Source organism: Panthera onca, chromosome C1, assembly GCF_046562875.1.
Source record: "Panthera onca isolate mPanOnc1 chromosome C1, mPanOnc1 haplotype 2, whole genome shotgun sequence".
Taxonomy (NCBI): domain Eukaryota; kingdom Metazoa; phylum Chordata; class Mammalia; order Carnivora; family Felidae; genus Panthera; species Panthera onca.
The window spans coordinates 188,521,750-188,539,138 of NC_138346.1; the positions used below are offsets into that span (position 1 = coordinate 188,521,750).

Here is a 17,389-nt window from a genome sequence, read left to right on the forward strand (position 1 = left end):
ATCGATATGAAATGTCCGAAACAGGCAAATCTATAGAAACAGCAAGTAGATTAGTGGTTGCCAGGGACGAGGGGAAGGGCAATTGCAATTGACCCCTAATAGATACAGGGTTTTTTTCTGGGATGGAAATGTTCTGAAATTAGATAGTGGCTATGGTTGTACACAACAGTGAATGTACTAAAATCCACTAAATTGTACACTTAAAAAAGTGTACTCTTTGTTATGTGAATTACCTCTCAATTTTTGAAACGTTTGACAGTACGATGTATTTTATTTAATTTCTGCTTATTGTCTTTCTTACCTTTCTACAATATGAGCTCCCTGAGGACAGGAGTTTTTGTTTTGTTCCTTTCTGTATCCCCAGAGGCTAGAACAGTCCCTGGCAGTCTGTAGGCTAATAATATTAGTTGAATTTTAAATTCTGTATATTTTAGCACAAAAGAAATGGGATGTTGAACTTCAGCAGTGTAGCATATCTAAATAGCACTGAGGGCCCCACTCTGCCCCTCAAACTCATTCTTCTTTCTCCTCGACAGTGTCCTTGGTTCCCACGAGTTGCTTTGCTCACATCTACTTCTGTTTTTTCACTTCCTTCCTCCAATTCGAATTGCACACTCCAGCCTAAGTCTCCTCCCCCGCCAGCAAAGCCCACCCTGCTCGTGGCAGAGCTGGTCCCCCTCTGTTGGGTACAAGCAGGTGCTGGATGAGCCTGCCACAGCGGCCATCACCCTGCAAGGCCACCAACTCTACTCTCTACACACTGAAGCTCCCTGACAGCAGTGACTGCGTCCAGTTCATTTCACCGCCCAGTCCCTACATCCCAGGAACTGCTCAGGACATGTCTGTTCACGGTGCCCCCACTCGCTGCAGATGCCCTGAGCAGTTAAGTATGCCATCTGGGTTGCATCAGGGGGTACCTGCTCACCTGCTGCACCAGTCCCTGCTATGCACGGAGCGCCGGAGCAGGACTCTGGGACAGAGATGCATGGGACTGAGTTCCCAACCCTGAGCAGCTCACAGCCAATGAGGGGGAAAAGGCACATACACCCGTAACTGTCATAAAGCACAGTACTGTTAGAGGCACGGTCAACGTGCTACGGAAACATGAAAGACGAGCAGTTAATTCTGCCCGGCAGAGAGGCAGGGAGACTGGGGGTATGGAGGGGAAAGAGACAATAGCCAGGGCTGGCCTTTACAGGTGGCATCCCTAGGTGTCAGAGGAAGATGGCATTTCCAGCAAAGGAAAGAGAAGATAGCGCACGGTCCAGCTGGTGAATGAGAAGTAGTCTGCAGTGGACTATGAGGGTTCACGGGGCCAGAGAAGGCAACAAAGGAAGGCTGAAGCTTCAGAGCCTTTGGAGCTACAGAGCGGAATATGGGCTTTGTCTAACAGGCAACAGGGCTCTCGGGAGGGCTTTTTAGCAAGGGAGTGACAAGAACAGAGGTTTCAGAGAAATCACTTCCAAGGAAGAGAGGACACACGGGCGCTGAAGTCAGAGAGACGAGTCAGAGTCCAGGGGATGGATGAGAAGGGTCTGACCAAGCAAGGACGGTGGGGACAGAGAGGAGGGGACAGAGGAAGGACTACACTGTGAGCCCCTTGAGGGGACGCTCCGCTTCTCTAAACCAGCGCTTCCGCGACACCCAGTGAGGGTCTTGCCCTCGCAGAGGTGCGGCCCTAACGGAAGTCCAGGAGGAGCAGCACTGACCCCGGTGTCCTCGTGTGCTCTTCACCACGACCGGGTAGCCCAGGGGCTCAGCCTCATCGATCATTTTGGAAAAGTCATCATGCCCACCTGCCAAGAAAAGGTAAACGTCAGTGAAGGTAAGGCTGATGGTCGGGAGCGGTCAGCCCCGCAGTGCCCCTTCTGTAGGATGTCTTTCAAGGCCTCGTGTTCCTGATTAAAGCAATTCGAACCCATTCCATCCGACAGACATGCATGGGGGACCTATACTATATGCAGGAGTAGAGACACAAGGAAACTGGAGCGCCTCAACTATTTCAGTGTGGCAAAGGCTGCACCTGCTTTAGTTCATGCGATCCTCCTAACAATCCCATAGGCAGGGCAGGTATCTTTCCCTTTCAAATGGCTGTGGCAGGGGGCACCTGGCGGTCTTAGTAGGTTAAGCAGCCAACTTCGGCTCAGGTCATGATCTCACGGTTCGTGGGTTCGAGCCCCGTGTCAGGCTCTGTGCTGACAGCTCAGAACATGGAGCCTGCCTCAGATTCTGTGTCTCCCTCTCTTTCTGCCCCTCCCCCGCACATGCTCCCTCTCCCTCTCTCTCTCTCTCTCTCTAAAATAAACATAAAAAAAAAAATGACTGTGGTAGGTAGAATTCTAAAATGGCCCTAAGATTCCCACACCCTGGTTTACACGCCCTGTATAATCCCCTCTCTTGGGTATGGGAGGGACCAGTGAATATGATGGGATATTCCTGTGACTAGGTTAATAGTCTACTTTGAGTTGATAAAGAGGGGGAGGATTTATGGTGGGCCTGACATAATCAGGTGAGTCCTTTAAGGAAAGGTGAAAAGTCAGAGAGACTCTCTTGCTGGCCTTGAAGGAGCACATTGTCCTTGGCCATTGTCAAGAAGGCCATGTGACAGGGACAGCAGTCAGCTTCTAAAAGCTGAGAATAGCCCTCAGCTGATAACCAGCAAGAAAGTAGTAGACACCTCTGTCCTACAACTGCAAGGAACTAAATGCCAACAACTAGTGAGCCTGGAAGACCCCAGACCCCAGATGAGACCACAGCCCAGCTGTCCCTTGATTCCAGTCTGGTGAGGCCTGAGCAAGAACCCAGCTATGCTGTGGCTTGACTTCTGACCTACAGAAACTGTGAGATAATAAATGGATGTCTCCCTCTCTCTCTCTCTCTCTTTTTTTTTTTTAGAGAGAGGCTGTGTGAGCAGGGGGCAGGGCAAAGGAAGACAGAGAATCTCAAGCAGGCTCCAAGCCCAGGGCAGAGCCCCACGTGAGGCCCAATCTCACAACCCTGAGATCATGACCTGAGCCAAAATCAAGAGTTGGGTGCTCAACTCACCAGCTGCTCCTAGACAGGTGTTATTTTAAGCTGCTAAGTTTTTAGTACTTTGCGGTACAACAATAGAAAGCCGATGCCCAGAGAAACTAAGCCTGGGGATTTGTCTCACCAGTTAAGGCATGACTCAAAAGCCTTAATTACCTCCACTATACGCTAATTCTTAATTTAAAAAATATGAATAATAATGTATATTAAAATCTTTCTAAATTGTTTCATAAGCGTCCTTGATTTTCTATACATTCGCCTCTCTGGGGGACAGCAGTCTGCCTGCCACAGGTGGTATTACAGTTCATCGATTTTTTGCAAAGCAAAATACCCTGGCATACTAATAAGATCTGCCTTGTTTACAAAAGTGTTAATGATTAGAACAAAACCATGGTGAGGCCGTGTAGGTAATCAGGAACATCCTCACGAAGAGTACACTTTATTAGAAAGGAACTCCCGCAGACAGTCTCTCTCCTGCCCGCCGCTCCCTTGCAGTGTATTTAATAAACTTCTATCTCCTTAAAAAAAAAAAAAAAAAAATAGGGATATCCCAACTTCCTGACATCCCTTGACATATCTAACTCCTCTCTAGCTATGCTTTTTCCTTCCCTTATAAAACAGTGAAAGAGGGGTCCTTCTTATCCAAGGCCATCCCTGCACCTGTGCTTTAGACCCCTCTCCCTCTCACCTCCTCGGAGCTCTTGCGCTATTAAGTGTGCTCTCTCTGACGGGTCTTCAGCTTCCCCGTTCCTAGTTCTGTCGCCATTTTAAACATGCCCAGTTCTCTCCCATCTTCAACAAACAAAATCGCCATCCTTGCTCCTGTATCATCCCTTAACTACCATCAGCTACTGAGACGGGTTTTCATCTTCTCACTTCTCATTCATTCCCTCATCCTTGAACCTTGATGGGCTTTTCTCCCCATCACTTACCCAACACACCTGTCCTTTCAGAACCAAACAACACTCATCCTTTCTGGAATGTTCTTTCCACTGGCATCTGGCATCTCTGCCTTCCCTCCTCACCTCTCCAAATGCTCCTGCTTGGTCTCCTGTATGTGTTCCTCTTCCTTTGCCCATTTTCTAAAGGGTTCCCTCTTGAACCCTCTCTTACTAAATTCTATTTTTTATTGTGGTAAAATATACATAAAATGTTAACCATTTTAAGTGTAGAGTTCAGCACTCTCTTCATTCTATACGTTCTCCCTGAAGCAATCTCATCCATTCTTGTGACTTCACTTAACCTAATGAAGGTTTCCAAATCCGCTTCCCTAAATTACACCTCTCTCAGGAGCTCCAGATCCATTTATCTCCTGCCTACTGAGTATTCTTACTTGCTCATACTATAGACGCCTCAAAAAGAATGTGTCCCAAACTGAAATCATCTCTGCCCAATAACCCCTCACCACCCCACCCCTGCCCCCCACCAACCTGTTTCTCCTCCCTGGTGTGTCTAGTTGCAGTGAATGTTTGCTTTCACATCTGGTTGCCCAAACCAGAAACCAGAGTCACTCTGGAGTCCTCTGTATATTCTTCACATCCAACCAGTCATCATGGCCTGTTATTTTGGTCTCTTTCATAATTTCTGAATCTGTTCACATATCTTCATTCTTACTATGGCTACCTTAGTTTAGATCATCACTGCTCATTTGGACGGATGGATGGATGGACAGACAGATAGACAGACAGACTGATTTTTAAGCAGGCTTCACATCCAGTATGGAGCCCATTGTGGGGCTTGAACTCATGACCCTGGGCTCAAGATGTGAGCTGAGATCAAGTCAGACACTTAACCAACTGAGCCACCCAGGTGCCCCTCACTTTGACAGTTTAAAAACCCTACTGCCTCCTTGTCTCTACTCTGCCCTGTCTGATTCCTTCTTCACACTTTAGCCAAAGTATGAAGTACTGAAGTCTGATTGGGCCACCTCCTTGATTAACACCTTCTAGTAACTTCCTATTAGTCTTAGGATTCACCCTACTCCACTTCCCATGCCGTTTATTTTTTTTAATGTTTATTTATTTTTGAGAGAGAGACAGACAGACAGACAGATGGACAAAGTGTGAGCGGGAGAGGGGCAGAGAGAGAGGGAGATATAGAATCTGAAGCAGGCTCCAGGCTCTGGGCTGTCAGCACAGAGCCCGATGCGGGGCTTGAACTCACGGACCATGAGATCATGACCTGAGCCGAAGTCAGACACCTGACCAACTGAGCCACCCAGGCGCCCCCTACTCGTTCTAGTTTAAATCTCAATTCCATCACCTTTATGTTCTACATAATCTGTTATGTACCACCCATCCGTCATGTTCTCGTTTGCCTCCAGGCTGATCTATATTCTGTTCTCTGTGTAGGGAACCCCCTTGTCCCCAGTGCTTCAGCTGGATAACTTCAGCTTAGTTCAGACATTCTCTCTTTCAGCAAGCCTTGCTCGACATCTCCTAAACTGCATGCGGAGCCTTCCTGCGTGTCCCATACCACCTTGCCCTGGCTCTTACCGTGGCACTTGTTACACTGCCCTGACCCGGCCAGTTTACTTGCCGTGCTCCACCTCTGGTGAACTGGGAACGCCTTCCGGGCAGGACTCTGTCTCACTTGCTGCTATAGCCCAGTACCTAGCATGGGGGTTGGCACAAGTGCGTACCAGATGCATGTAGGATGAGTGAATCACAGACAGAAAGAAGCGAAGGCATTTCAGACAGAGGGAGCGGCCATGTGAAAAACTCAAGATGTTGAACCACCTAAGAGGAACAGATTCACACTGAAAACCAAGATGCTGGAGCGCTTCTGGGCAAAAAAAACAGAGATGCAGGTGATGTGGAAAGCTACGTTCCAATCCCAAGGACACTCACCATAGGAGAAGGTGTCCGGCATAGGAACCCCATGTCCAGCCAGCTCTTGGAAAGTCCAGAACTTGTTGACACAGTTTAAAATGCTCTGTGGGCGGTTGACCAGGCGGCAGCCCAGCTTCTCCAGGTGGCGCAGGACGGTGATGTCGCTGTCTGACTGCACTGAGGGTGTGGGCACCCGCACGAGCACCACGTCTGGGAAAGTGGTAAGTGCCTTCTGGTTCAGCTGAAGACCTGCAATCGAAGGGCCAGCGTGAGTTCTATGCTTGCCACGGTCTGGTCCCACCAGAAGAACTGGTTCTGACAGACTCAAGGCTCAACCCAGCAGGGAGACAGCCTTGAAAATGGCACTTGGATATCCTGTAGTAACAAGAAAGCTACAGTCAACCCCGCACTCCACACAAATGGGCAGAGCATGATCATGAGGAAACACAAAAGAATGAACGGGAAACAAAAAAAAAGAAAGAAAGAAAAGAAAAGCAGCATATCAAGAATAATCCAAGTTAGAAGAATCCACAGGAGATTTACATAGTCCAGCATCTTCCTTCGATGGAGCACTAGTATTACTCAAAGTGTAGTGTCTTTCAAGGCTGGAGACGAAATAAAAAGGAAGCGGTGCAGCTCACTTAAGGAATCCTTACTAGTCTTTTATGACTTAACCTTGAAAAGTCTATCTGGAGGGGCACCTGGATGGCTCAGTCAGGGGAGCAGGTGACTCTTGATCTTGGGGTTGTGAGCTCCAGCCCCACACTGGGCATAGAGATTACTTAAAAAAAAAAAAAAAGATAAAAATATGTCTGGAATATTATATAACCATTTAAATGATTTTCATGAATGTAATAAATGCAAAAATGCCAATGTTAAGTGGAAAAAAACAGGACACAAAATTATAAATACAAGTTAGAAAAGACTAGAAGGAAATATACCAACATTTTAACAATGGGTAATGGGATTATAGGTAATTTCCTATTTTCTACTTATCTGTATTTTCCAAGATGTCTCCAAGTGCATATTCTCCTTACAACAACAAAACTCTTAAAAAAATATCAATCTGCTAAAAATCAATTCAATATTAAACAAAATCAGAATGCGTCTGAAGAGAGCTGGTCCACACAGCATAAGGGCACGGGCAAACCGGGAGTATCAGCTTGGAGTGAAGACTCAAGAGGATCAGCAGTTCAGTCTTCACGGATCCGCAGGGCTTTCATGCAGAAGACATAATTTGGTTTGTCTTCTCTAGCCCCAAGAGATAGAGCTATCCATGAGCATTATTTTGTCTGTCTGCTCGCTCCTGTGTCCCCAGCCCTTAGAACAGTGCCTGGTGCATGATAGGCACTTGATGGTTGCTGAATTGTTGAGAGGCCCCAGGGAAATAGGTTTGGAACCACAGAGGCAGGAAATGGGATGGGTAGGGCAACGAGGAGTGAGTTCAGGGAATTACTTGGTCAGCCTTCGTGAACCTTAAAGGAGTCTCTACCAGGCTCTAAAGAAAATCTAAACACAGTGTTTAAATCTAAAATTTAAACAGTGTCAGAACCATCTTATAGGCTTTAACCCAAGTGCCTTCTATTTCATAAGTGACACGCTATACAACCACAGAATTCGGAGAACGCAAAAGATGCTCATGAAATCACTATTTCTCCACTGGGGGGGATGAAGAATCTCAATACAAAAACTCAGAGCAAAACAAAAGTAAACAAGCAAAGAAACCAAAACCACAAAACGACTACATGGATCTAACCTGCATAGTTTCCCCCGCGTTCTAGAAGATGTTTCATCAATGCAACAAAAGGGGGTCGGCGTAATCACGGAGATAAATTGTTTTTAGTACTTCTGCGGATAGCGTGAACCCGAGGAACTAGAACAGAATTCTCAGGGGTGATTTATAAAGAGCATTTAGGTTATCTTCCCTTTGCCGTCAGAAAACAGTATCATTTATACAGGCTTTTTCCTTTTGCCACTTACAGCCATTGGGGAAAATAACATAAAAGGAGAAGAAGAAAAAAAAAAGAGCAAACCCCGTATAGCATCCTCAAAACTGATAGAGGAAAGAAAGAAAAGTATTCATGTTGGTGAAAATGGAGAGTAAACACGCAGGGCAAAAGCAACAGCCTGAGATGACATCACACGAGGAGCTAATACGAGCAAAAATGCTTTGAAAACCATATAGTGCCATACACACGTGAGGCGCTGGCATCATCACTGCACATTCGATGAAGCCAGCGAGGACAACTTATGCAGCTTCGTGCCCGCTGGGGAGGAAAATGGCTTTGCAACAGAAAAGTGACCTAGAGAAACGAGAAGCAGCAGAACCGTCTGGCTTTTAAATCCCAACACGAGGCCACACATGAACAGTGAAGCTTCTAAATGGGAAGAAAAGAATTCAATCGTTTCTGGAAATATCAACCACACGTGGACGGAGACAGCGCGGCCTCAAGCAGAGTCACGTACACCTAGGAAATCTTACCAGAACTTCATCTCTCTTCCCCAAAGGTAAATCTTTGGGCCTGGCTCATTCCAACTGGAGCCTTCAATAAATGAAGAATGGAAGGGGGTTAAGTGTAGCCGAAAAGACTCTACCAAGCAGTTAGACAGGTGTGGTCTCTGGCCGTGCCTGCTTCCAGCTCTGTGCCGAGAGGGGTGGGACAGGTTAAGGAATTACATGTGCACACCCAGCTCCGCCTCCGCCCACGTCCACAGCTCCCGCGATTCTTGCTGTGGGCATCTTCCCTTGTCCCGGTCATTCCTGTTCTCTTTGCCATCTAAACCTAAAGAAATCGTCGGTTCTAGAAGTAGTAGACAAGAGGCTGCTGCTGGCCCGTGGCTTCACTGCGAACGGCAGTTCCACACGGCCGTGGCCAAGAACAACCTGAGTTTAAGGCTGGCTCTTGGCAAACCTGCTGCTGAACTCTGAGACCTTGAACCACTCAGAAATGGCTTCCCCTCTCCCCATTCAAATATCTGCTCTCAGGAAAGGAACTGATACACTTAATACAGGATGCAGCCTAAATGTGTCACCTTTCCCAGAGTCCTTAACATTTTCACTGCAATCCAAAGGCCTCAGGCCAAGGGAATAAAGAGCTGATGCAGGACATCAGGGAGGGCAGGGCTCTGCTTGGCGGCCTGTAGATAGACGGAAAGCGCTCAGCAATGAGAGGCTCGTGCCCTCAAATAACAAATAACAAGGGATTTCATGTGACTAAGTGCCCCAGTGCTTTTGGGCATCACCTTGACTTGGGTGACAGGGCAGGAGGAAGGGAGCAGAGCTGTTTCTGGAATATTCAGACTCTCCCAGACTCCTACATTGGGCTTGAAATTTACTGTTCAGCCTCAAACCACTTTTTTTTTTTTAACTATATCATTCTGTCCCCAAACAGGTCAGTAAGACAGTGAAAAAGATCAGACCCCAAACTAGTTAGTACAGCGGCCAACAGCCAATCTGATCTAAATCAACCATTTAAAGCCATAACAATGTTTTCTTCATATTACTTCTAAAAAGAATAATCTACTTTCATGGGTTATTATATTCTGATTTCCTTTTGAAGTCTGTTATTCACATTCAGAAATATTTAACTACATTAAAAACAGGATAGAAAAATGGGATAACTTTTTCCAAAGAACCAAGCCTGCTTTTTTCTAACTCACATATCAGGTTCAATTAAGTTAATCAAAACTAGACTTTTGCATTTATATGTACAACAGCAAAGACATGTACTTTGTAATACAGAGAAATCGGTTTAGAAAGAAGCAAATCATTCTTGGAAAGTAGAGCTCTAAATATTAAAAACCATTCTCAACCATTGATATCAATAGAGGGAAACAGAAGCACAGATAGTCAGAGGTGAGGCCACTCAGATCTGAATCTGGCTAGCATTTTTAGTGGGCATCTGTTGTATTTTAGGTACTTTGCTAAGAACTTTCACATATATTATCTCATTTAAAGGAAAAATTCCTTGGGGCGCCTGGCTGCCTCAGTTAGCAGAGTGTGTGGCTCTTGATCTCCGGGTTGTGAGTTTGAGACCCATACTAGATATAGAGATTACTTAAAAAAAATTAAAAATAAATAAATAAAGATTTCTTGTCATATGGATCTCTGCCTTAGATCTGACTTTATTTTTTTAAATTTTTTTAATGTTTATTTTTGAGAAAGAGACAGAGCGTGAGCAGGGGAGGGGCAGAGAGAGAGGGAGACACAGAACCTGAAGCAGGCTCCAGGCTCCGAGCTGTCAGCACAGAGCCCGACGTGGGTTCAAACCATGAACTGCGAGCTCATGACCCGAGCCGAAGTCTGACGCTTAAGCAACTGAGCCACGCAGGCGCCCAGATCTGACTTTAAAAGTCTCCACGTTGATTGATGCATAATGGGTTACCTCCCACCCCATGTGCACAGACGCACACATCCTTGATTTCATGAGAGAAAGCTTCAAAAGTAAACTGGTTTTAGGGGTGCCTGGGTGGCTCAGTCAGTTAAGCATCCGACTTCAGCTCAGGGCATAATCTTGTGGTCTGTGAGTTTAAGCCCTGCGTCAGGCTCTGTGCTGACAGCTCAGAGCCTGGAGGCTACTGCAGATTCTGTGTCTCCCTCTCTCTCTGCTCCTCCCCCACTCGCACTCTCTCTCTCAAAGATAAGTAAACATTAAAAAAAAAGGTAAACTGGTTTGTAGTGCACTAGAAAAAAACCTTCATGTACAAAGCAAGCAGCGGAGATAAGAAAATCACAGGACACTATAGGATGATGGCAAGCAAGGACCTCACTTACGGCAGCTTTCGGGACCCCTATATACACACATATATATACACACACATATATATATATGTATATACATATACACACATATATACACACACACATATATGTATGTATATACATATACATATATTTTTTTTTAATGTTTATTTTTGAGAAAGAGCGGGGGAGGGGCAGAAAGAGAGGGAGGCAGGAGATTCCAAGCAGGCTCCGCGCTGTCAGCATAAAGCCCAATGTGGGGCTCAAATTCATGAACCTCAAGATCATGACCTGAGCCGAAATCAAGAGTCGGATACTTCACAGACTGAGCCACCCAGACTCAGGATTGTGTAACAGTGGCTGGTAGTGAAGCTCTGAAAGTTGTCAGAATGGAATTGACAGTAGAAGTAAAGTAAGTGGATGATCCACGGAGCGCTTCACATGATCTCATCGTGTTATAAGGAAGATGTGTCATTTGAAACATGACCTGGCCCCTCTCGATGATGTTCCAGGCTTTCCCTGTGTGTTTCTAGCCTCCACCCACCCCCTCCCCCCATAAGGAAGTTATTTCTCAGAAGGAAGTTATTTTTATTTTTAAGGAGATGCTATCGCCACTCCTTCCCTTTTAAAGTTCTTTGTCACAAGGCCCAAAGAGGTCTTACCTCCACCTCATTAAAACCCACAGTCATTTAGTGGTTGCTTTTGTTCTCCACCAATTGCTATTTTCAGGTCATTTAATTCAGTTCAACCTTTAGTGAACTGTTGGGGTGAGTCAGACACACTATGAAGCAGGAATACCAAGCTGAGCCAGGGGATCTTTGCCTGTGAGGGGCTTAGTCTCCTTAGGGACATACAGACACAACGTAAACATTCAGTCTGTCACTCAACACATCCATTCAGCAATTATCTATTTAGCAGCTACTCTGGGCTGAGTCCACTGTTAGTTTGGGTGTCCCCAGAAGCGCTCCCGAGACAAGTGCAAGAAGTTTATTATTAGGATGGTAATTTCAGGAAACACGGGTGCGAGAGGAGAGAAGGGAATGTGGCAAATAGAGGGTGTATTATTAAGTGAGTGACCGCCTTGGCAACCAGGGCTTAATCCTGCTGCGTAACAGTAAGAAATAGTTTAGTGCACACGCCTCAGTTATCCCACGTGAGGGGTGACGGAGTTGGCAATCGATAATTTTTGTGCACCAACTCAGTCTTTGGTTGAAAGCTGCTCCAGGGAGCAGCTTATTAATTTCCTGGCCCTTCTGGCTTGCCTTGCACGTATGGGCCAAGTGGCCTCTTGGGATCGGAGAGAGCCCTCAGAGATTCTGGTGTTGATGGTTAGAAGTGGGGCCCCAGTGCCATCAAATGGGAGGGCAACAGGGACACTGGAGGGCCACTCACAGCTAAGGAACAGGCACCATCTTAAGGGCTGGGCACGGGGGTAGAGGGGTGTGGGTGAAACAGATGATATCCCTGGAATTTAAGAAGAAAGACAACACACAATTGTGGTTAATGCTGTCGATGCTCTGTACAGGGTATCTGGGTGTTAGGAAGAGTTATCAGTCTGGTTTGGGCAGTGGGTGGGGAGAGGAGGTGACTGATTATAACACAAGTGGTCGAACAGGTTTATATGTCAGGGCACATATAGTGACATATATATGTGAGAGAATCAAGGAAAGTTTCGGAAAGGAGATGTTGACTCATGGTGCCTTTGGGCTCAGAAAAAATATGTGAAACTAATAAATGCACGTTCACCTCTCAGAAAGAAATCTATGGGCAAGGTCTGGCATCTTACAAGCACTGAGTTCAGGGATATCCCAGGGTGAATGTATTTGCAAAAGCACTGGGAGAAGTTAAGACAACTTGAGATGAAAGGCCATTATGATGAAGGAGATAAAGTGCTGGTCTCCAAGTCAGAGACGTGATTTAATTCCTTGCCATTTAGGGGCACCTGGGTGCCTCAGTAGGTTAAGTTAAGTGCCTAACTCTTAATTTCGGCTCAGGTCATGATCTTGGAGTTCGTGAGATCAAGCCCCGTGTTGGGCTCTGTGCTGACAGCGTGGAGCCTGCTTGCGATTCTCTCTCTCTCCCTCTGCCCCTCCCCACTTGTGCACAAGCATGCACGCGTTCTCTCTCTCAAAATAAATATATAAAACTTAAAAAAAAATGCCTCGTTGTCATTCAACAACTTGGCAAGACACAAGTCTCTGTGGGTGTCGATTTCCTCATCCGTAAAATGGAAGGGTCCCAGGAAACCAACCTGCCCTCTCCCAAACCCTCCCCACCCCTACCTCATTGTAACGAGCCTCCTTGCAACCACGAAGACAAATCTCCTCAAGCCCTTTATCCCTTTCACATCAGTCACCCAAGACTCCAGTCTCCGAGGCCACCTCATCTCCCTAGACGCTAATCCCCACCTGGCTCTGACATTGTCTTTTCTACTCCCATCTTCCACCCCTTTCCACCTCGCGGTGTCCTCTGGGACTCAACGGGCAGCAAATCCCCCATCCTCAACCTTTATAGTGAGTGTTCCCTTCACCCTCTTTTCCTGAGTGTGGCTCACCCCCGACTCTCCCCAGTTAACCCGCTTCCCTAACGGTCCTTCCCAGTTGTGGTTGTGCTCTCTTCCTGGCACCTGGGATTCCCTAACCTGCCAGTGGGAGAGATGCGCTCCTTGTTGTGGCTTCCAGACCTTCCTCCTCTCTCTCCCCTAAAACTCCCAGCTCAGCTCTCATCAGACTGCACAGCATTCCACTTGTACAGGCCATCTAGGGACCCCAGTCACCCACCTCTGTCTCTGAAGCTTTAGCTCCTGACTCATTGACCCCTCAACACTGCCACAGCTAATGCTGATTTCAGTACCCTTGTGCAGAATTCTTCCGATGCCCATGCCTCTGTTTCCTGACCTCATTTCCTCCAAGGATAGAAGTCCTTGGCTGAAGTCCACCACCCCAACTCAGTCACCACTCCGGGTTACATTCTAGACTTGATGCAATCATCATAATTCCAGTCTCCAAACACCGTCTCCTATCTTTCCAGCTTACTTTCTCTAGTACCCCCAACTCCAGCCAAACTTTGACCCCACTTTGACCCTAGGAACTACCATGTGTAGATCCCTGTTTTTTACTGCCCCTCGCTTCAGACCCTCACTTCCTGCCTTAACCTATTTAAATTTCATAGGAAAGCACCGTAGCATGCATCTTCAAATCTACGGTACATCCTCAGATCTTGCACCTAGTTTTTGCCTGGCTGAACCACATCCCTGGTTAGACCAATCCAACTCTGCCTACTTCGTGTTCCCTCCTGTGCAGTGGAACATGAAGAAAAAAATACAAAAACCTGCCGACTGGTCTCAAGGGCATTCTTACTGCTGCCTGGCAAGCACCCTATTTCCCTGGTCCATTCACTCTCCCTGACCCTAAAGAATGATTTCACTTTCTCTTGCTACTTTCTCCCTCCTTATTTCAATGAGAGAAACTGAAGCAATCAGAAAGGAACTTCCCTATAAGCTCCCACAAGCACATCTATCCATCTACTGGCAACTGGGCCATGTAGGTTATCTTCCGTCTTACAATGACTTGAAGCATCCTTGCTCCTAGCTTAGGCCAATTCCTTGAAATATGTAACAGATCCCAATCCCTCCTTCTCACTTATAAAGCACTGCTCCAGCAATCCACCTCCCCTGCATCACCAATTTCTCTCTCTCTACTGGATCATTCACACCAGCATATAACACACTGTTTTTTCTGTCTTAAGGAAAGACTCTCAAACCCATCTCCCCTTTGAGCAAGGTCTTAGTCAGCTAGGCTATTACAACAAAATACCACAGACTGGGGGGCTTAAGCAACAGACATATATTTCTCACAGTTCTGGAGACTGGAAATCTGACATCAGGGTGCCAGCACGACTGGGTTCTGGTGAGGGCCCTGTTCCTAGCTTGCAGATAGCTGCCTTCTTGCTGTATCATCAGAAGGCAGAGAGAGAGAGAGAGAGAGAGAGAGAGAGAGAGAGAGAGAGAGGGAGAGAGAAAATTCGGGGGAGAAACAGTTCAGTTCATAGCAGGCTACTAATTCATTTTTCACCTTCCCTTTATAACAAAACTCCTAAGACAGTGCGTATATTCATTGTTTTCCATTATTTCATGAAGCTTCTCTTATCAGAGACACTAATGCTAACTCCATGTTGCTAAATCCAATGGTCCATTCTCACTGCTCATCTAACCTGATCTATCAGCAAAATCTGACACAGTCTGATCACGTCTTCCTTCTTTAAATACTTTCCCCACTCTGCTTCCAGGACATTCCTCTCTCCTGGATTTCTTCATCCCTTATACTTAGGTTCCCTTCCTGGCTGCTCCTCATCTCCCCAACCACTAACTGGAGTGCCCCAGAGCCCAGTCCTTGGACCTCTTCTCTTTTCTGTGAAGTCACTCCCTTGATAGGTATGTGGAGATGCTTCTACTTTTGATATCTTTGGGCCAGGGCTTTCCCCTTTATCTCAACTGATAAAACAGACTGCCTACTTGACATTTTCACTTGGATGTCTAATGGGCATCTCAGTCTCGGTCCTGATCCTCACCCCCTGCTCAAACCTACTCCTACATCCTTTCCAGGTGGGTAAATGGCAAACTTTATTCTTCTAGCTGCTCAGGACAGACACATTGGAGTCCTCCTTGACTCGTCTTTCCTGAACATCCAACATCTGATCCAGTAGGCAAATCCTGACAACTCTGTCTTCAAAATCTACCCCAAATCCAGTTACTTTGCACCTCCTCCCCCGAAATCATTCTAGTCCAACGATCGTCATCTCTCACCCGAATTGTAGCAATGACCTCAGCAATCTCCCTGCTTCTGCCCTTGGTACGATCAGTCTGTTCTCAACACTGTGACCAGAGTGACCCCGTGACCATAAGGCAGGTCATGTCACCCCTCTGCTCAAAACCCTTCAATGGATTCCCAGTTCATCCAGAGTAAAATACAAAGTCCTTCCATGGCCCACAAGGCCCGATATATTGGCTCTTCTCCCCTCACTCTCCACTTCTCTGACCTCCTCTCCCAGGGCCTGCTCCTTGGCTCACTCTGCTCTGGCCATACTAATTGCTTTGCTACTCCCTCTTGCCTAAACTACTCTAATCTCAGATATCTAAATGGCTTGTTTCCTCACCTCCTTCAAGTCTTTAGCTGAACATCATCTCCTAGGTGAGGAACACCCTTCCACCCTATCCAAAATTGCATCTCCTCTCCTGCCTCCAGAAACATGCCATCCCCTTTCCCTGCTTTTTCCTTCTTAGCCCTTTTCACCAACATACTATATATTTTACTTATCTTGTTTGTATCCTATCTCTGCCATCTAGACTCTAATTTCCTGGAAGGGCAGGGATTTCTTCCTGTTTTGTTCTGGTACCTAGAATGATACCTTACACATAGTAGGTAGTCAACAGGTATTTGTTGACCAAAAGGATGAACGAAATCCTAACAATGAGGATGGAGACTGTTCTTACTCTCCATCACATCTCCAGTACCTAGCACAGTGCCTGGCACAGATTGGGCAGGCAACAGTTGTGAATGGGAAGGACTGTTGTGAAGACGAAGGCACATAAAAGATATGAAAGCATTAATAACAGAGTTACAGAAATAGTTATTCCATTATTCCTGTTGGTTCCTCAATGCAAAGTAACTAATTTAAATTTATCACTTTCTCATGGTGGGGGGGTCTTCTTGAATTACTTTTATTTTTTTAATGTATGTTTATTTTTGAGAGAGAGAGAGCGCGCGCAAGTGCGTGAGGGGGGAGGGGCGGGGGGGGGGGACAGAGAATATGAAGCAGGTTCATACTGTCAGTGTAAAGCCCAGTGTGGGGCTTGAACCCATGAACTGTGAGGTCATGACCTGTGCCAAAGTCGGACACTCAACCAACTAGGCCACCCGGGCATCGCTTGAGTTATTTTTAAGAGTGAAGGATCAAATGGGACTAGATTAAACATTTCAGATCATGTTGTAGTTGTGTGTTAAAACAATATAAACCCATAATAAGGTAACGTGTCTCAGGAAAGTGGGTAAGGTTGGCGTACCTAACCACTGGAGAAGAGGGTGGAATGGGGTGAGGCTGGCACTGACATACCTGGATGTCACTGGACTCCCTGCTAATAAGGGGAGTGACAAGGACGTGTGGAGGGATGGGGATTACGTGGACCTCTCTGACGATGGCTCTACCCCTTCCACCAGGCAATCCTAACAAATTTGGAGGAAGTGTTATGGTAACAGCAGTAGGTGGTTCAGAACTCTGTAAGTAAGGCTTTGAGATCTACTAAGGACCCCAATGTATTGGTTCTAGAATTCTTTCCAACACAGTTCATGAGGTATCCCTAAAAACTACCGTTAGAATCATAAAGTACACATCCAGTCCATCCTCAGTCCTTGACGTTGGCCCACGGATATAAATGCGGACCCACGCGGTAAGGCGTATCCATTCAGTGCTCACGTCGGTTTAGAAACAGTATATGGCAGATGCTTCCATCCACTCTCAGACTTCCACTAGTCCCGTATGGTAGCTTATTCAGATTACAGAGTGTCAGGCCCAGGCTTTGGGCAGAGAGCGAGGTCAAAGATCAACCTCTATGCACAGGTTAGTATGTACCCTTGCCTGCTAGGGCCTCCTTGCACAGCAATGGGAGACCATCCCTTCTCTGTGAGGCCTCTGCCATCTTCTGGAAGGCTGCGACACGACCATTTCATCAAATTCAGTTCGGATTCCTCCCACTCGAGCACTTACATCTAACTCAGCTGATTACAACAAA

At 46.4% G+C, this 17,389-nt stretch overlaps 1 protein-coding gene across 2 annotated transcripts in view; it reads right to left on the reverse strand.

Annotated features, from left to right (window-relative positions):
* The window catches only part of RIMKLA (ribosomal modification protein rimK like family member A), a 36,621-nt gene that overhangs the window by 14,410 nt on the left and 4,822 nt on the right, over window positions 1-17,389 (reverse strand). The window contains exons 2-5 of one of the 2 annotated variants that reach the window (XM_060626167.3): window positions 8,344-8,404; window positions 7,618-7,747; window positions 5,880-6,110; window positions 1,710-1,796 (exon numbers count right to left, since the gene is read on the reverse strand). In XM_060626167.3, coding sequence (XP_060482150.1) covers window positions 1,710-1,796; window positions 5,880-6,110; window positions 7,618-7,654 — 355 coding nt within the window. In that variant the 5' untranslated portion in view covers window positions 7,655-7,747; window positions 8,344-8,404. The remainder of the gene's footprint in view (window positions 1-1,709; window positions 1,797-5,879; window positions 6,111-7,617; window positions 7,748-8,343; window positions 8,405-17,389) is intronic. The other variant, XM_060626166.3, reaches the window with a different exon arrangement.